Here is a 21216-nt window from a genome sequence, read left to right on the forward strand (position 1 = left end):
TATATCTGCTAATTCTTTGCCATTTCTACCATCGAGAGGAGTCAAATTTCCCTCCCTTTGAATATGAGCTCACATCAGTGACTCACTTCTACTGAACAGAATGTGGTGGATTTTGAAAAAAGATAATACAGCTCTCTTGGGGTGCTCACCGTTGGAACCCAGCCACCATGCTGTGAGAAAGCAGGGCCACAACTAGGACGCAACACGTGAGATACTCACTTTGGTGAAAAATATAAGTGGTGCCAGAATCTCAGTGATCAAGGTAAATAATATTGCAATACATTTCAAACTCCATGCAAAAAACTCCCATAAACAAAACATCAAAATTTCAAATAAAGAGACAATTCATCCAGTTCTGTACTTGTGCCACTCTTCTCACTTGCCTTACCCTAATCCCAGCCCTGTTAGATCATCTTTATTTGAATTTTTGACATTTTGTTCATCATATTTTTACATTAATTTTAATTTTTTTAAATGTTGTATTACGGTATTATTAAACTTGATTACTGTAGTGGGCTGAATAGGGACCCTTCAAAGTTCATATCTACCCAGAACCTCAGAATGTGACTTTATTTGGCAATAGGATCTTTACAGATGTAATTAGTTAAGATGAGGTCACACTGGATTAGGGTTGACCCTAAACCCATTGATGGGTGTCCTGAAAGGAGAGTGGGATCTGGAGACACAGAGTGGAGACACAGAGAGACACAGAGCAGACACACAGGGAAACAAGCCATGTGAAGACAGAGGCAGAGATTGGAGTTACGCTACTACGAGCCAAGGATTACTGGGATCCTCTAGAAGCTAGGACAACGCAGGGAAAGATTCTTCCCTTTAGAGGGAGCATGGCTCTGCCGACACCTTTATTTAGGATTTATAGGCTTCAGAACTGTGAGAGAATGTGTTTCTGTGGTATTAAGTCACCCAGTTTGTGGTACTTTGCTACAGCAGACCTAACAAACGAATACAACTATGGAGGCTTTTTTGCGCCCCTTTTAAAACTCTGCACCCCAGAAGAATGCCTCACTCGCTTCACCTGGCCCTTGCCAGGCTTCTTTGTGGGGCCTGGGAGGAATTCACTAAAACCTAAGAACTAGTGTAAGGCATTAACAAAATCAGCCTGCTTTGGGAGGGGTCAATTTCTTGAACAGAGACCTGCTTTTTAAATTTTTTTATTACAATTAAAATTACTCAAAAGCAAATCAATTTATTTCAGTCAAAATAACTCATGTTTACATATTTATAAAACAAACTGTACAATAAAATACATAAAGTTTTCACATTTTCTACTTCAATCATCATCTTCTTCCTCTTCATCACTGATCACGTATTTCTTGTGCTTTTTATTTGTTTTATCATCATCTTCTGCTTTTCTCTTTCCAGAAGGCTCACCTTCCTAAACAGATAAAAATTTTAAAAATCTCAAAGTTCATAGAGAATATTTCTAGAAAGGTTTATCAAAAGTAGCTCTGAGCTGAATAACCCTCTGAAAACCCAAAAATAACATAACTTTTAATAAGAACATTTACCAGCTGAAGAAAACCAGTGGTTAAGGTCATGGCGAGTTTCCAAACCTACAAGTACTAGAGGCATTCAAAATGACTACGGAGTAATAACCAAACTAACCCTAAACCCCAATTTCAGGCCCATGAGAGTGAGCTAAGCAATTGTGACCCAGTCTCACAGGGGGAAGAAGCTGCTGTACATGGAGAAGAGCTGCAGGAAAGTGGAAAGGGGCTTTGCCCTGGGAAGAGTTAGGGCTCTCCCAAAGAAGTCAGCCTATATAACTGCTTGTTCTGCTGACTATTTTGACCATAATTAGGTATTCACTTAAACTTTTTTCTCCACTTGCTCAGCATTTCACTTCTTCGTTATCTAAAAAGCATTCTAAAGACTGTCTTTTTTTTTTTTTTTTTTTTTTTGCAGTATGCGGGCCTCTCACTGTTGTGGCCTCTCCCCTTGCGGAGCACAGGCTCCGGACGTGCAGGCTCAGCAGCCATGGCTCACGGACCCTGCCACTCCGTGGCATGTGGGATCTTCCCAGACCGGGGCACGAACCCGTGTCCCCTGCATCGGCAGGCGGACTCTCAACTACTGCGCCACCAAGGATGCCCTAAAGACTGTCAATTTTTTATCTTTTAATTTTTTAAAATAAAGTTATTTATTTATTTATTTTTGCTGTGTTGGGTCTTCGTTTCTGTACGAGGGCTTTCTCTAGTTGCGGCAAGCGGGGGCCACTCTTCATTGCGGTGCGCGGGCCTCTCACTGTCGCGGCCTTCTCTTGTTGCGGAGCATAGGCTCCAGACGCGCAGGCTCAGTAGCTGTGGTGCACGGGCTTAGTTGCTCCGTGGCATGTGGGATCTTCCCAGACCAGGGCTCGAACCTGTGTCCCCTGCACTGGCAGGCAGATTCTCACCACCAGGGAAGCCCAAGACTGTCAATTTTTTTAAATAACTATTTCTTGTTTTGGATGTATTAAAAACTCACATAATAAAGTTTTTTTTTAATATTTGAAAAAATTTTTTTGAAGAAATTAAAGGCTTTCATACACAAGTTTCCACTGCTTAAAGTCACGTTGTATAACGTTCTAATAGAAACAAAAAATTTGGGAAGTTTTCTAAAAATACTTCTTACAGATAGAATTTGAACAGATCAACATTAAATAATATCAAAAATTGATTAAAATGAAATGATACTAAATATGATACTCCAGAATTGCCTTAACAAGACTCCTCACCAAAAATAAAACAGGGTGAACAAAGTTTAAAGGTTGAAGTTGGGGAAGGCCAAGCATCTTACTACCCTGACCAGAGAATGCTTCTGGATGTAGCATACAAGCTGGCATAGCCACTTTTTCTGATGCCTGGCCCTCTGAGGAGAAGATATCAATACTATCTCACACTTGTTTCCTGCCTTATTGTCCCAAATGCATCCCCACAGACCTGAAGTCATAGGAGAATTCAAAGGGGTAAGTTATGAATCCACAGGAAGAGTTCCAGAAGTCCTCCTGCACTTACTTCCCAGCTGGCAGCAATAAAGTTACCCCAACAGCAAGCCTGGAGGGTGGATCCTGCCCCCAGGCTGTGACAAGCCTCCTTTCTACTTCCCAGCCTTGAGCAAACCTAGACACTTCTCTCCCAACCCCGCACTGGCAAAGGCAAGAAGCACATTCACTACTACCACCACTTTTCATTTATTTTCAGCTGATGAATCTTATCTTAAACTCTTTACATGCCAGCCTGGTTTGTGGCAACCTTCCCCAAGTAAACTTCAGTGTGTATGGTCTCTTCAGCTCTAAAGTTCTTTAATGGGTTTAAATTTGAGTGAATAAAAGAATAATGGGCATGGTACCTCTAAAAGGTGGTAGAGCCTGTCCTAAAGGAACCTAGACAGGGCCAAGCAGCTGGGAAGTCAGGAGCCAGGTCAAAGCTCTCCCAAAGAAGTCTAATTGGCACCAGTTCTAATCCACTGTCTCGGGTAAGACGCTCTGGAATTCTGCTCTGAAAATCCTTCCAGGACCGACTTCTCCGGCGGCTACAGACAAGCACAGTAAAGTCCAGCAAAGGCATGCAGGCCTGCTACTCCCAGGACTTAGAAAGTTGAGTGGCAACCTTCAGGAGACCTCATTTTGTGAAACCAGGGGTGTGGGATTCTGCCTTAGTGAACGTGGCTGGAATAAATCCCTGTGCCATGTAAATGCAACAAATGACAAAAATACTCATATTAGATGAACACAGACTGACAGGAGAAGATGGCGGAAGAGTACGACGCAGACATCACCTTCCTCCCCACAGATACATCAGAAATACATCTACACGTGGAACAACTCCTACAGAACACCTACTGAACGCCGGCAGAAGACCTCAGACCTCACAAAAGGCAAGAAACTCCCCACGTACCTGGGTAGGGCAAAAGAAAAAAGAATAAACAGAGACAAAAGGATAGGGACGGGACCTGCACCAGTGGGAGGGAGCTGTGAAGGAGGAAAGGTTTCCACACACAAGGAAGCCCCTTCGCGGGCGGAGACTGCGGATGGCGGAGGGGGGAAGCTTCGGAGCCGCGGAGGAGAGCGCAGCAACAGGGGTGCGGAGGGCAAAGCGGAGAGATTCCCGCACAGAGGATCGGTGCCGACCAGCACTCACCAGCCCGAGAGGCCTCTCTGCTCACCCGCCGGGGCGGGCGGGGCTGGGAGCTGAGGCCCGGGCTTCGGAGGTCGGATCCCTGGGAGAGGACAGGGCTTGGCGGCGTAAACACAGCCTGAAGGGGGCTAGTGCGCCACGACTAGCCGGGAGGGAGTCCGGGAAAAGTCTGGAGCTGCCGAAGAGACAAGAGCCTTTTTCTTGCCTCTGTTTCCTGGTGCGCGAGGAGAGGGGATTAAGACTGCTGCTTAAAGGAGCTCCAGAGACGGGCGCGAGCCGCGGCTATCAGCAAGGACCCCAGAGCCGGGCATGAGACGCTAAGGCCGCTGCTGCCGCCACCAAGAAGCCTGTGTGTGAGCACAGGTCACTCTCCACACCTCCCCTCCCGGGAGCCTGTGCAGCCCGCCGCTGCCAGGGTCCCGTGATCCAGGGACAACTTCCCCGGGAGAACGCACAATGCGCCTCAGGCTGGTGCAACTTTACGCCGGCCTCTGCCGCCGCAGGCTCGCCCCGCACTCCGTTGCCCCTCCCTTCCCCCGGCCTGAGTGAGCCAGAGCCCCCGAATCAGCGGCTCCTTTAACCCCGTCCTGTCTGAGCGAAGAACAGACGCCCTCAGGCGACCTACACGCAGAGGCGGGGCCAAATCCAAAACTGAACCCCAGGAGCTGTGGGAACAAAGAAGAGAAAGGGAAATCCCTCCCAGCAGCCTCAGAAGCAGCAGATTAAATCTCCACAATCAACTTGATGTACCCTGCATCTGTGGAATACCTGAATAGACAATGAATCATCCCAAATTGAGGAGGTGGACTTTGGGAGCAAGATAGATTATTTTTTCCCCTTTTCCTCTTATTGTGAGTGTGTATGTGTATGCTTCTGTGTGAGATTTTGTCTGTATAGCTTTGCTTTCACCATTTGTCTTAGGGATCTGTCCGTCCGTTGTTTTTTGTTTGTTTTTTTTACTTAAAAATTTTTTTTTCTTAATAATTATTTTTTATTTTAAAAACTTTATTTTATCTTACTTTATTTTATTTTATCCTCTTTTTTTCTATTTTTTCTGGTCGTTGGAGGACAGTCTATTGGTGCTCCAGCCAGGCATCAGGGCTGTGCCACTGAGGTGGGAGAGCTAACTTCAGGACACTGGTCCACAAGAGACCTCCCAGCTCCATGTAATATCAAACGGCAAAAATCTCCCAGAGATCTCCATCTCAACACCAGCACCCAGCTTCACTCAACGACCAGCAAGCTACAGTGCTGGACACCCTATGCCAAACAACTAGCAAGACAGGAACACAACCCCACCCATTAGCAGAGAGGCTGCCTAAAATCATAAGGCCACAGACACCCCAAAACACACCACCAGACGTGGACCTGCCCACAGAAACACAATATCCAGCCTCATCCACCAGAACACAGGCACTAGTCCCCTCCACCAGGAAACCTACACAACCCACTGAACCAACGTTAGCCACTGGGGACAGACACCAAAAACAATGGGAACTATGAACCGGCAGCCTGCGAAAAGGAGACCCCAAACACAGTAAGTTAAGCAAAATGAGAAGACAGAAAAACACACAGCAGTTGAAGGAGCAAGGTAAAAACCCACCAGACCTAACAAATGAAGAGGAAATAGGCAGTCTACCTGAAAAATTCAGAATGATAGTAAAGATGATCCAAAATCTTGGAAATAGAATAGAGAAAATGCAAGAAACATTTAACAAGGACCTAGAAGAACTAAAGAGGAAACAAGCAATGATGAACAACACAATAAATGAAATTAAAAATAGTCTAGAAGGGACCAATAGCAGAATAACTGAGGCAGAAGAACAGAGAAGTGACCTGGAAGATAAAACAGTGGAAATAACTACTGCAGAGCAGAATAAAGAAAAAAGAAAGAAAAGAACTGAGGACAGTCTCAGAGACCTCTGAGATGAACACAAAGCTTCCTAATACAGCCATGAATGCAGGTCCCTAAAGACACAGGAACAGGCAGCCCACAGTTATGGAGGAGTTGTCTTCCAACAATTTATTTTTTAGACTGATTGTAAAACTCACATTAGAAACCAGCTCTCAGAGTTTATTTAACCCAAAATATACCTAAGAAAATATACAAATAAGGGTGTCTTAAAGTATAAGTGACCAACACCAAGAGTGTCAAGGCTTCCAGGGAAACACATTCAGAATCCCAACCACACTGGAGGGGAAGCTGGGACTACCCTGGTTCCAAGTTGCAGATGGCTCCATAAACAGAGGGGCCTCTAACAGGTAAGGCAGGGCTGACAAGGGGGGGAATGGAGGCTTCACGAGGCAGAGCTGGGGGAGGAAAGAGAGACACGGAGAGGAAGCAGACCACCAGCACCACATTCTAGGCAGTCCTTGGCAGGTCGTCTCTTTCATCCGAGAAAGCTGAGGTGTGGCAGTGATGCCCTTCCTTCCCATTGTCTGCATGTTCCTTCCCACGGCAGTCTTTCCCTTTTCCACAGTCTCTTCTACTACCCATCTTTCCACTTTGGTTGTAATTTAGGTTTTCTAAAGTTTTCACTGCTTACAAAAATAAGGGAGGATAAAAAGTTCTGTTTCTCTCCTTTTTTGTAACTTAGACCCTGCTGGGGAAGGGAAGCTAGCATTCACCCACTTTCATATCTGTTATTTACTATAATACAACTTTACAAGGCAGCGAGCATAAACCCCATAGAACAGATGAAGAAACAGACTTGGAAATGTGAGATGACTTGCTCAAGGCCATGCAAGTAGTATAAAATAGCCCAAGGGGCTTCCCTGGTGGCGCACTGGTTAAGAATCCGCCTGCAAATGCAGGGGACACGGGTTCGTGCCCCAGTCCAGGAAGATCCCACATGCCGCGGAGCGGCTAGGCCCGTGAGCCACAACTCCTGAGCCTGCGTGTCTGGAGCCTGTGCTCCGCAACGGGAGAGGCCATGACAGTGAGAGGCCTGCGCACCGCGATGAAGAGTGGCCCCCGCTCGCCGCAACTGGAGAAAGCCCTCGTACAGAAACTAAGACCCAACACAGCCAAAAATAAATAAATAAAACTTTAAAAAAAATAAATAAATAAAATAGCCCAAGATTCAGTAATCCAGTTCATTCTAATCCAGACCCATGCCCTTTCCCCATATCAAGGAATGCTCTGGTGACAACGGTGGTTCTCTGGGGTGGGGACTTAGGGTCTGAAAACTTGCTTTATCTCAGAGGAATAACTAGGCTCATGGCATGTGGGTAGGGTTTAGTGTGCAAATAAGGAGAGGGACCTAGAGCAGGTCTGACCCCTTTCCTCCTCTCTCCCATTGTGACCCATGCCAGGACTTGAACTGGGGCAATAAGGGGAGGCAGAGGCAGGGGTTGGGAGGTCCAGGCAGAAGTAAAGTCTCTGCTGTCAGGAAAGGGGAAGGGAGGGGTACAGGAAGACTTAATGGTGAGTATTTGGGTGTGGAAGGTAGAGGGTAGCTCCTATAACAGACAGCTAGGAGGCATTCGCAAGAGACATTTTTAAGTCAGGAAGTTACAGGTTTGCAATTGCCCAGACTAGAAGAAGACTATTTGATGGATCACATTTAGAAATCTCATTTCTGAGAATACTAGAAATAAACAGAAGTCCCATGGCACTTTTCAAGTTTTATTCACAGTTTCTGCTTGCCAAAGAATAAAACGGCATCTGCTTAGATGAGGATTCCTGTTTGCCAACAGTTCAACACACTATAAATGCATGATTAAGATGTTTCCTATCTAATTTAAAACAAGTATGTTGCAGAATAATTTAACAATTTTTGTCTAGTTATCTTCCATAGCATGCCACTTTCAAGAAAGACTGGGAAATATTAAATGTTGTAATTAACAATAACGCAAGAACAAAATTCTGTTTCACATGAGAAAAGAGCTCATGGAAGCTCACAGTTCACAGGCCAAAATGATCAAAATTCATTAAAATCATGAATAACAGGAACACAGCAATGTTCCCACAATATGGCAGAACAATCCTTTGAATAACCCTCCCACTGAAAATTACAATGATGAAAAACTATAAACAAACCAAAGTGATGGCAAGAAAATAAGGCGTAATCAGAGACCAAAAATTAAGCAAAAGCAAGAACCCACAGAGATAAGCACAGCACTAAAGCAGGCTTTCTCCTTGAAGACATTTACCAAACTGTGTGAACATCAGCTTAGGTTTTATGCCTTGCAGGGTGCTGAGGACAGGAGACAAAGGCCAAGTGGAGCAGATTAATAGCAGACCCCAAAGGACTGTATCTTTATTGTTCAGGTGAACTAGAAATAAACCCAGGCCCATTTCTCTGAGGCAGGGGTCAGCAAACCTTTTTGGTAGAGGGCCTGAGAATAAATGTCTTAGGCTTTACAAGACATATGTATGGTTTCTGTTGCAACTAATCAACTCTGTCACTATAGAAGGAAAACATCCATAGACAAATACATAAATGAATAACCATGGGTGGATTCCTAAAAAACTTTATTTGAAAAAACAGGCGGCAGGCCAGATTAGGTCAGTGGGATGTAATTTGCCAACCCCTGTTCTAAATGTCTGCAAGGATAATTTCTAATCTCTAACATTAGAACTAATTAACAGGGGATTAAAACAAAAAATTAAAAATTTCTAGGAAAATTCATAACCACAAGTCAGAACCCATACTTCCAGTAAAACTAAGAAGACCTTATTCCAAGAATATAATTTAAAGTGGTCCCAAGGTACCTGGCAGAAGCAAATATATACCATCTTTGGAGGAATCCATCAATCTAAGCCACAAAAATTCCCATTGATCAGAGCTAAGTAAATCAATCATTTAATTGCAGAATACATGGAGAAATAAGTCATCATGAAAAAGAGCCAGCAGAAGTAATTGGCAGTAAAATCACACATGTAAAGATTTTAGACATTGGAATTATCAGACATAAAAGACCTTACATGTAGGTTTAAAATATTTAAAGACATTAAAAGGAGAAACTGAAAAATATAATTTAGGAGCAGAATTTTTAAAAATTACCAATTAGAAAAAGAAACTAAACCTCTAGAGATAAAAAACTGAAACAAAGTAAAAATCTCATGCAAGAGATTAACAATGTATTAGACAGCTAAAGAAAGAAGCACTGAACTAGAAGGATATGAAGAACTTTCCTAGAATGCAGAGAGATAAAGACCTGGAAAATATGAAAGACAGATTGAGGATCTGTCATGGAGGATAAAGTAAGAAGGAATAACATGCATCTTATCAGAGTTTCATGAAGAAAGGAGAGACAGAATGGTACAGAAGTAATATCTGAAGAATTAATGGCTGAGAAATTTTCAGAACTGATGAAAGATACCAACCTACAGATTCAGAAAATCTAACAAATCCCAATCAGGAAAATGAAAAGAAACACAAATTAAGATACCACAGCAAAATTCAAGAATAGCAAAGATAAAAATAATCTTAAAAGACTTAAATAGGGACTTCCCTGGTGGTGTAGTGGTTAAGAATCTGCCTGCCAATGCAGGGGACACAGGTTCGAGCCCTGGCCCAGGAAGATCCCACATGCTGCGGAGCAACTAAGCCCTTGTGCCACAACTACTGAGCCTGCGCTCTAAAGCCCGTGAGCCACAACTACTGAAGCCAGCACACCTAGAGCCTGTGCTCCGCAACGAGAGAAGCCACCGCAATAAGCCCACACACTGCAATGAAAAGCAGACCCTGCTCACCGCAACTAGAGAGAGCCTGTGCACAGCAACAGAGACCCAACGCAGCCAAAAATTAATTAATTAATTAATTAAAAAAAAAAAAAGACTTAAATAAGTAGGCCATGGAGACGTGATGTACAGCACAGTGACTACAGTTAATAATACTGTATTGTGACCTTCCCTGGTGGTACAGTGGTTAAGAATCCGCCTGCCAATACAGGGGACATGGGTTCGAGCCCTGGTCCGGGAAGATCCCACATGCCACAGAGCAACTAAGCCCATGCGCCACAACTACTGAGCCTGCGCTCTAGAGCCTGCGTGCCACAACTACTGAAGCCCACGTGCCTAGAGCCTGTGCTCCACAACAAGAGAAGTCACCGCAACGAGAAGCCCATGCACCGCAACACAGAGTAGCCCCCACTTGCCACAACTAGAGAAAGCCCACGTGCAGCAACAAAGACCCAACACAGCCAAAAATAAATAAATAAATAAATAAATAAATACTGCATTGTACAATTTAAAGTTACTAAGAGCATAGATCTTAAAAGTTCTCATCACAAGAAAAAAACATATAACTATAACTAAACATATAACTATTGTGGTGTGATCATTTTGCAATATATACATATATCGATCAAATCTTTATGTTGTATACCTGAAACTAATATGTTATACAATGTTACATGTCAATTATATTTTGAAAAAAGACTTAAAATTTCTCAGCACCTGTACTCTTATAATTTGAAAAGGATACTGTCAAAAATGTAAGTTAAAATTCCTTTGAAAATTTATTATTTCAATAATAGATGGAAATTTATTTTCTTGAATTACTCAATACTATTTCAAATATGAGTTCATCTAAATAAAAAGAAAACAGATTTTTCTACCATAAGAATTATTTCTGTAATTAAAAAAATATATTGAAAATAAACAAAAAGAGGAAAAGAAAGAAGAGATACATGCTCTGATCTACCCACACTAATGATTTCTAGTTCTCTAGTCGAGCCTTGGTATATCTCAGGGCCATGTGTCTTCTCCCAGGCCTTTCCATCTACCTGGCATGCCCACCCTGGCTGGTTTGCCCTGCACACCTAGCATTCTTCCTTCAACACCCAACAAGAGGTCTCCTTCTCTGAGCAGAGGTATCAGACCCTCCTCTGGGCCAGCCCTAGTCCTGTTACTGGATTTATCTCTCTGAGCTTCAGTGAAGTGTATAGACATCTATCTGTGCTCCTGGGCTGTGAGGTCCTCTTCATTCCAGGAGTTGACTTGTAGGTACAGGGTAAACCTCTAGAATTGAATAAATTTGGTTTACCTCATCACTGGTGAGTTTCTTTGCTTTGAGTAATCTTTGAGCCTTATCTTCTTCTGATCCCTCATCACTGTCTGATGAATAGATTCTGGCTCGTTCCTCTGAAAGCAAAGGAAGAAGATTTGTAAGTGACTTTCAAAGACAATGATCCATTCATTCCCGGATTTTTCTTCTGATGAATATCTTTAGTTCCTTTGTACATTTTTTCCAGAGGAAACAAATAAGTAAAAAATTTTAAAACGTAAAGGTAAACGTGGGCTTCCCTGGTGGTGCAGTGGTTAGGAATCTGCCTGCCGGTGCAGGGGACGCGGGTTTGAGCCCTGGTCCAGGAAGATCCCACATGCCATGCAGCAACGGAGCCTGTGCACCACAACTACTGAGCCTGCGTGCCACAACTACTGAAGCCCATGCGCCTAGAGCCCGTGCTCTGCAACGAGAGGCCACTGCAATGAGAAGCCCGCGCACCACAACGAAGCGTAGCCCCCGCTCAGCCGCAACTAGAGAAAGCCCACGCACAGCAAGACCCAATGCAGCCAAAGATAAATAAATAAAAATACATTTATTTTTTAAAAAAAGGTAAATGTAAGTTTAGATATGTTGAAATGAAGCACTTATCCTCTCAAATACAAGAATGGTTTATCTGACCACTTTTTTTTTTTGGTATCTGACCACTTTTAAATATTAAAAAGGCTTGTGCAAGCTGATTAAAGAGACAGACACCACTATTTCCAAATAAGTTTTTAAAGTCTGAGTCATTCTTTTATCGGGGTAACAGTTAATTCCAAAATAAGCTTTAAAGATAAAAGCAAGAGGTAGTTTCCTGGTCCTGTAAAGACGGTTTGTTGCCAAATGGACATTTCAAAGGGAGATGGAGATGAATAACAGCCTGTGCTGATGCCCCAGCCCAGGTGAAGCGCAGGTTGAATAAGAACAGCTGATATTAGACCAACCCCCTCACCTCAGAACCCAATGCTCTCCCCTTCTCCCCATTCCCTGCCTATCCCTAGACTATCCGACTATTGGACAGAACTGATCGCTAATGAACTTCTCCATTAGGTTTTTAATCACTGGGAAACTGAATATTATATAACTCTCCCCTAAAAAATCCTCAATTTTTTCATTTTTATTTAGCGTATATGTGATTTATTTCCACAGTTAATCTTTTCTGTGGGAAATCTGCACTAACAAAAAAATAAAAATAAAAATAAAAGGTCTCTGTACTATAGTCCCAAAATAAATAAAATGCAGTTGCTGTGAAAAAGGAGAAGGGAGTTTCACAGGATGGTCAGAGAAAGGGAAAATTGGGTGTTCTTATAATTTATCATTCTAACAGGGCAAAACCAGGAACATGGTCACCCAAGGTATACCTTACATTGTACAGTGATTCCCAAATCTCTATCAAATCTAACCTGGTGGGGATTAGATCCTCATCTTACAGATGGGGAACTCAGTATTCAGAGACATGGAGTCACGTGCCCGAAGCCGATGAGTGGTAAGAACAATGACAATAGTTTGGGGTAACATTTATTTAGTACTTCTTATATGCCAAGGGCTGGATGAAGTACTTTATACGTATAGTGTCATTCAATTCTCTAAACAACCTCATCATGGTATAAATACTATTACCAATAGGTTGTTCTTTTCTTGATAAGGGTAACAGAAAAGAGGTACTGTAACTTTCCAAAAGTCATCCAACTAAAAAGTAAGAGAGTTGGGAATTCCCTGGTGGTCCAGTGGTTAGGACTCCGTGCTTTCACTGCTTAGGGTGTGGGTTTGATCCCTGGTTGGGGAACTAAGATCCTGCAGGTCGTGTAGTGTGGCCAAAAACAAAACAAAACAAAAAGTGGCAGAGCTGAGTCCAGCCCAGGCCTTCCATCTTCAGGTTCAGTTTGCTTTTTTAAGCATGACATCTTGCTGCAGGCTGTGGGGAAACTTCTGGAGACAGACACGTCAGAGGTCAGATGGCCTTGGTTCAGAACTGTCCATGTACCAACTATGTGTCTTTGGGCAAGCCACTCAACCTCTCAAAGTCTCCATTTCCTCAGTAAGAACAAGACAAAAATGGACCTTGAGGCATTATGCTAAGTGAATAAGTCACACTTGTATGTGGAATGTAAAAAAAAGGAAAACAAAAAAACAAGCTCATAGATACAGAAAACAGATTAGCAGTTGCCTGAGGTGTGGTGTGGAGGGTGGAGGAAAGGGTGAAGGGAATCAAATGGTAGGAGCTCCAGTTACAAGATAAATCAGTCATGGGCACATAATGTACAGTGTGGTGACTAAAGTTAATAACACTGTACGCATATTTAAAAGTTGCTGAGAGAGCAGACTTTAAAAGTTCCCATCACAAGAAAAAAAATTCCGTAACTATCTTTGGTGGCAGAAGTTAACTAGACTTATTATGGTGATCACTTCACAATATATACAAATACCGAATCATTAGCTTGTACACCTGAAACTAATATAATTAGTTTAGTAATCATTTTTTTTAAAAAAGAACAAGACAATAGTAGTAACTGGGTCTTAACATTGTTATGAGGATCCAATAGGATGCATGTTTGAGTATTTGCCTGGGATTCAGTGTGTGCTGAGTAAATGTTAACCATTATAAATTATTGGTACTTGTGAAAGAAGGGAATATGCAGTGGAGAACTTTGAAAGAAAACACATGTATTCGCTGAAAAACTGAACTTCCTAATTCTTAAAAACTGAACTTCTTGATTCTTAACTAGTAATTTAAAAAGTTGAGAGAAGTTCCAAATATAATCGGCAGACTTTCAAATCAGAAAGCAGAAGCTCAAGGGATGAGTCTGCAAGCGAGAGAGCACAGGCAGCTTCTGCCCTTCCAGGCTGACCTGAAAGGATTCCACAATGACTCTTTAGCTCTTTAGATGTCAAAATGTCTCACTCATTAACACTGGTTCCTTAAAAATAAAATGTCCAGTGACTGAGCATTCAGAGTATGCTCAATGCAAAGATAAATTCCTGGACCCTGACATGATGACATTTAATTTCTGCCCAAACTCACCTCGAATGCCCCCTTTGTATCGGTTTTTAATGGCAGCCAAGCTGATGGACTCCTCACCTTCCTCCTCCTCATCATATCGATCAGGTTCTAGGTAGCTAGCACTCAGCCCCCGCTGGTGCTGTTTCTCTCTCATGCGGCGCTGCTGAGATTCCCTACGAATAGAAGCCCTCAAACGTTCTTCTTCTTTCTGTAAAGAAGCAAATAAATTACTGAACTTAAAAAAAAAAAACGAACTCACTTAGTGCTCCCTTGAAACTACTTTACTGTAAAGAACACCTAAATGCCTCGCCCAGGATAACACCAGTTCCTATGTCCTCAGGGTACAGTTCTCTCCATTTTACACCCCTGTTACCACACATGGTCATCATCTTGTTCAGTTCGAAGGCGTGAAGACAACACAGGGTGAAGAGGCAAAGGCTCCCTCCCTCACACCAACCGCCCCATCAGAACTGGCACCGGCACAGCCTTGGGAGATGCAGCGTCCCCTGTGCTGCCAGGCAGAGCCCAGAGTGCAGCGACCAGCCTGAGGAACCTCGTTCATGTCCAGTGGATGCCTGAGGGAGGCGGGTTCTCTTCACCCCTGAGACAGACACCTGACTTGCCCAGGCTCCACCAAACTACCATGGTGCCCACATATTCCAGTCTGGGGCCCTCAACCCAGAGAGCTCCCCACAGCTCCTGATGGCAGGATGGGGAGGTTCTGGTGGGGAGGGTCCGAGCCCCAAAGCAGAGCCTTCATTCCCTTCCATCTGCCTGGCTTCTACACATTGGGGTTCACTAGGCAGGGCCAGGGTATGAGAAGTCAGGGATATTCTGGAGTTTCTTTGATTCCTCACTTAATTGCTTTATTACTGCATACAACTCTAATTCTGTTGCTGGACATTGTTTCATTAAATAGTATGTGGTTGTGCTGAGTATAGAGTAAAAATCACTGTCAGTAGAATAGGGATTAAGAACAAACTAGCTGATTCCTTGTGCATTTCCATGCAAGCTGGGGATGTGAAGGAGGGCTTGGGGCATCTCTCAATGTGGTCCTGGAGTCTTCAGGTCCCTCCAGCTCCCCTACCTTCAGGAGAAAAGGGGGGAAACTTCTTGTCTATTTATATTCTACCTAGACCAAATCTCTGGAGCGTTTCCACTGATTTTTGACATGAACTCTAAACCAGACATAGATGATTTAATCATCCTTGAAATTATCTGTGAAAGTTCAGATTCTTTCAGTCATCTGTTTGCCAAACTCTCAGGACCTGGTGGGAGAGAACCCAAGCCAGGGTTTGTTTTAGGACTATCACCATTTTACCCATTTGCCAAATGCTTAGGAAATGAAACCAGCTCCATGTTCATGCCAGCTGGAAGGATAAACAGTGGGTCAATAAGAGATGATGAACAACATTTTAGGAAATGCTATTCTTAATATTCCAAATATCCAGGATAAACCTCAGCCAACATACCTTAATCATCTCTGTGCGCTGGCATTCAGGATCACGACCAGCCATTGGTAAGATTCTAATCTTCTGTGTCTTTGAACATCTATCTGCAAGTGACAGGGTCATCTTTCTATGTGTGGCACTGTCTGTAGAGTGAGGTCTGCAGGAAATGAACAAAAATACCTCATTGTTTAGCAAATACATTTGTGAGCCAGTCATATCAACATCAAAGGAGGCCAGTGACCATTTCCTATTCTCTAGAAAAAAATAGGCAGGGACACAAAACAATATACTAGATGGGGATTCTGAAGTTTCTTCATTCTGTAGCTTACTAAAACATTCTTATCTCACAAGTAAAGTGAAATACGGAAAAGTAGAGTAAAAAACGTTTGCACAGCACAATTACCCTCTAGAAGTAGTAAATGGATGGCATAAGCAGCATTTACTGAATACTAAGTGCCAAGCACTGTACTTTTGTGTTTTACATATTACGTGACTTCATTGTCACAGCTCCTCTATGAGATAATTATTACATTTTATATATTAGGAAACTGAGGCAAGGAAAGGTTGAGAAAGTTACACAAGGTCATGCAAGTGGAAATGGGACTCAGATACAGGTCTATCTGATTCCAAAGCCTATAATCTTGACCATTACAATTTTCAAAACTGTAAGTCATAACCAAGAATATTGTGCCCTCCCCAAAGATAAGCATTACCCAAGGAGGATGGTCTGCTTAGAATCAAGAAAAGAAAAACAGGAATGTTTCATTGTAGTGCCTACGCTGCCTAGACAAGGGGGATACTCTCACCAGCTGACCTGAGTATCCTGGGCTGCTTGGGGGACACATCCTTGGAGAGGTAATGGATGCAGCAGCCTAAAGAACAAGATGTCCTCAGCCTTCACACCCACCAACTCACTGCCTTTCCTCTGATCGCATACACACTGACAACCTCTAATTATCACACTGACCTGCAAGGATTCTTAGACCTCCTGGCAGTTATAGTAATCACTGGAGTTAATAAACTTGACATTCTGGTTTACATAACAGTCTCTTGGAAGTTTAGTTAGCATGACCTGGTTCCCTGTGAAACAGCAACTTGACAATATAGTCTTTGAACCTTCAGAGCTGAGAACCAGATCTTGGTCTTTGGGGAACTATACTGCAAGGTTATGCCAATCAGGAGTCAGGCACTTTGAACAACACCTATATTTCACCACTTTTATTGTAACAAATAGTATGTTGATGAGAGTAATTACCTGAATGTGAGTTTGGTTTTAAAGACGGCTTGTCCCTGTAGACCGGTACCTTGTCTTATAAAAAGGTGGTTGTGATCGCCCTGCAGTGGAGCCTTGTAAACATCAAATACCTCATTGCCTAAATGCAGCGACATGCTGAAAAGAAGGAACACTTCACATGTAAGTCAGAAAGCTTTCACGCTATCATTTTACTTCACTTAAAATGTGATTCGGCTGCTGCTTTCTCTCCTTACACAGAATTCAGAAGGAAGGAAAGAATGAAGAAGGCTTGATGTGGAAAATGACCTACACAGAAGTAAAACACTCTGTATGTTTATGCTTAGAAGTAAAACATGCTGTGACATTCACTCAGCCTCTACCACCTTCCCAGTGAAGGGCAGTTTTACTAAAGCATCAATTTGTAAGGAGGGAGGGAAGTTGGTCTAACTTTTCCAGACTACTATGCTGGAGCCAAAGAGGATGGTCACATTTCTGGCCTACTTTTAATGTCTTCCACCAGCCTGTATGATCCTCAACTGCCTATTTATATTTCTCTCAGGTTTTCTTTGCAATGCCAGGGACTAAACAATGGAAAGTCTTTAATAAGAGGTGTACCCCAAATAAGCTCATATTCCAAAGCTTGATCCCTCCCAGCCACATTCTGGGCATTTCCATACCCTTCAGGCATTTGTGCTCACCTTCCATCAGACCACTTGACTATCCGAGCATTGCTTTCTTTAATTTCATTTCCTTCTTCATCCCGGCGTATCCTCCATCTTATAGTATTTTCTACCTGTTTTAAAACACAAGTCCCTCAGAACACTGTAGTTTGTGCTTCTTCTCTCCTCAAGACACACAAAATCACAGAATAAACGTGCGTAGATAGTGACAGAAAAACAGACACTGAAACCCTCTTGTTTTAATCACCTAGAGATGCTGGATAAAATAACAACAGGAAAGAAAGTATGCTTAAGTGAATTTCTGAGCTCCCAGTGCTAGAACCAGAGACAGAGCTCAGTGCCAGAGCATCTGAGCAGATGCTAAATCTGTGGTAAACTCCAGAAGTTTTAAGACGCAGTAAGAGCTAGGAGGACAAGAAATAAGGCTTGAGGCCATATGAAATGGCAGTTTAGGATTGAGACTCCCTGTATAAACAGGTCCTCTCACAGAGCTAAAAACCCAATAAATGTGGGACTAAAAAACTCTGCCAACTGGCCTAGGGAAGCTCCCCACACATGGGTAAGGAAAAAAAAAAGCACCTTATGAAAATAAAAACCCCAGGTTTGAGCAGGTTTAGAGTCTAACTTTATCTTAACTTTATGGGGTAGGTCGGGGGTAGGAGGTGGTTTGGGGTTGGGGAGAGGGAGTACCAGGCAGATGTGGAAAATATTCAAGGGCTCCCTAAAATGAAAACCACTGTTATTGAAATTGAAAACGCAATGGGGGCTTCCCTGGTGGCACAGTGGTTGAGAATCCGCCTGCCAATGCAGGGGACATGGGTTCGATCCCTGGTCCAGGAAGATCCCACATGCTACGGAGCAACTAGGCCCGTGCACCACAACTACTGAGCCTGCTCTCTACAGCGCATGAGCCACAACTACTGAGCCCGTGTGCCACAACTACTGAAGCCCATGCGCCCTAGTGCCCGTGCTCCACAACAAGAGAAGCTACCGCAATGAGAAGCCTGTGTACTGCAACGAAGAGTAGCTCCTGCTCTCCTCAACTAGAGAAAGCCCACATGCAGCAATGAAGACTCAATGCAGCCAAAAATAAAATAAATTAATTAATTAATTTAAAAAACAAAACGAAAATCAATGGGACTTCCAGGAAAATACAGCACACTAAATCCACGTAGTTTGTCCCTGCTGCATCCTGGAAACACACTAAATGACAGTAAAGAATTAAAAAAAGGATAAACTCACGAGGATAAAGAAAATGTGAATTAAGATGGCATCAAAGAGAAGCCAACATTTTGAAAACCGACAGATCTAAGCCCAAGCTTCCCTCTGCCCCTGCCCTCACCACCGACCCTAACAGCAGCTGCTCCCACTCCCAGTTAGATTTTCTGGATCTCCTCTGTTAACTGCAACTGCCTTTACAACTGAGTGCTAATGTTTTCCCTCCAGTTTCCCCCTTTACTTCTTTATTCCTCACTGTATAAACAAACGACTGTGAAGCTGGCTGATTAAAAACTCGATAATATTCATGAATTAAATATGATGTCAAATCTGAGATCTGTTTCCAAATAGTCTGGGTAAGGTGGGGTGGGGAATACAGATGAAACAAGGTGTCCAACCTGACAACCACTGAAATGAGAGACGGGTACATGAGATTTTATTATACTGTTCTCATTATAGCTGTGTATGCTTAAAATTTTCCTGAATAAAGGAAACAAAACGAAATGATCTGTCACAATTCCTGCCTTCCCTCTCATAAAAAATAGGTTAACCACATACAAGTATGAAGACACATATGGGCCATTATTAACTGAGAAGCCACTTTGAAAAATGCTTCCTATTATATAAGGTGATTCAAATAATGATGCTGTGAAAGGATAAAACACTCCTAGGTCTTACCCTACTGGGATGAAAGACACATCAAAATACTTCTAAAGTCAGAGGACCTCATAGAGGTACATAAACTGTACCTGGTTCTTTGCTCATTAAAGAGTTAATTATACCACCAACTGACTCTTTAAAAATGGTCAGCCTAGAGCTTCCCTGGTGGCGCAGTGGTTAAGAGTCTGCCTGCCAATGCAGGGGACACGGGTTCGTGCCCTGGTCCGGGAATATCCCACATGCCGTGGAGCGGCTGGGCCCGTGAGCCACGGCCACTGAGCCTGCGTGTCCAGAGCCTGTGCTCCGCAACAGGAGAGGCCACAACAATGAGAGGCCCGTGTACCGCAAAAAAAAAAAAAAAAGGTCAGCCTAGTCCCTAGAACATCACTCAAGAAACCAAAGGTCCACGGTTATTTTCCATCATACATCAAGGATTTGAAAAACAGTCTGGAGAGATTGGTTCCAGAGGGCGGAGTAGAAGGACGTGTGCTCACTCCCTCTTGCGAGAGCACCAGAATCACAACTAACTGGTGAACAGTCATCGACAGGAAGACACTGGAAGTCACCAAAATAGATACCCCACATCCAAAGACAAAGGAGAAACCACAATGAGATGGGAAGAGGGGCGCAAACACAATAAAATCAAATCCCATAACCGCTGGGTGGTTGACTCAAACTGGAGAACAATTATACCACAGAAGTCCACCCACCGGAGTGAAGGTTCTGAGCCCCACATCAGACTTCCCAACCTGGGGGTCTGGCAACGGGAGGAGGAATTCCCAGAGAATCAGACTTTGAAGGCTAGCAGGATTTGATTGCAGGACTTCAACAGGACTGGGGGAAACAAAGACTCCACTCTTGGGGGGCACACAAAAAGTAGTGTGCGCACTGGGACCCAGGGGAAGGAGCAGTGACCCCATAGGAGACTGAACCAGACCTATCTGCTAGTGTTGGGCGGTCTCCTGCAGAGGCAGGGGGCAGCTGTGGCTCACCGCGGGGACAAGGACACTGGCAGAAGTTCTGGGAAGTACTCCTTGGCGTAAGCCCTCCTGGGGTCTGCCATTAAACCCACCAAAGAGCCCGGGTAGGCCCCAGTGTTGGTTCACCTCAGGCCAAACAACCAACAGGGAGGGAACTCAGACCCACCCATCAGCAGACAAGCAGACTAAAGTTTTACTGAGCTCTGCTTGCAAGAGTAACACCCAGCTCTACCTACCACCAGTCCCTCCCATCAGGAAGCTTGCACAAGTCTCTTAGACAGCCTCATCCACCAGAGGGCAGACAGCAGAAGCAAGAAGAACTACAATCCTGCAGCCTGTGGAACGAAAACCACATTTACAGAAAGACAGACAAAATGAAAAGGCAGAGGACTATGTTCCAGATGAAGGAACAAGATAAAACCCCAGAAAAACAACTAAATGAAGTGGAGATAGGCAACCTACCAGAAGAATTCAGGATAATGATAGTAAAGATGATCCAGGACCTCGGAAAAAGAATGGAGGAAAAGATCGAGAAGATGCAAGAAATGTTTAACGAAGACCTGGAAGAATTAAAGAACAAACAAACAGGGCTCCCCCTCCCCCGGTGGCGCAGTGGTTGAGAGTCCGCCTGCCGATGCAGGGGATACGGGTTCGTGCCCCAGTCCGGGAAGATCCCACATGCCGCAGAGCCTGCGCGTCTGGAGCCTGTGCTCCACAACGGGAGAGGCCATAACAGTGGGAGGCCCGCGTACCGCAAAAAAAAAGAACAAACAAACAGAGATGAACAATACAATAACTGAAATGAAAAATACACTAGAAGGAATCAGTAGCAGAATAACTGAGGCAGAAGAATGG

The 21216-nt window shown here is 43.5% G+C and overlaps 1 protein-coding gene across 1 annotated transcript in view; it reads right to left on the reverse strand.

Annotated features, from left to right (window-relative positions):
- Positions 1–1194: 1194 nt before the first annotated feature.
- Positions 1195–21216, reverse strand: part of LEO1 (LEO1 homolog, Paf1/RNA polymerase II complex component) — a 49658-nt gene continuing 29636 nt past the window's right edge. The window contains exons 7-12 of the mRNA XM_081227967.1: positions 17522–17616; positions 16845–16979; positions 15611–15746; positions 14160–14346; positions 11135–11232; positions 1195–1396 (exon numbers count right to left, since the gene is read on the reverse strand). Of these exons, the coding sequence (XP_081084093.1) occupies positions 1292–1396; positions 11135–11232; positions 14160–14346; positions 15611–15746; positions 16845–16979; positions 17522–17616 (756 nt within the window). The 3' untranslated portion in view covers positions 1195–1291. The remainder of the gene's footprint in view (positions 1397–11134; positions 11233–14159; positions 14347–15610; positions 15747–16844; positions 16980–17521; positions 17617–21216) is intronic.

The sequence above is a fragment of the Mesoplodon bidens genome, assembly GCF_964165515.1.
Source record: "Mesoplodon bidens genome assembly, chromosome: 3".
Taxonomy (NCBI): domain Eukaryota; kingdom Metazoa; phylum Chordata; class Mammalia; order Artiodactyla; family Ziphiidae; genus Mesoplodon; species Mesoplodon bidens.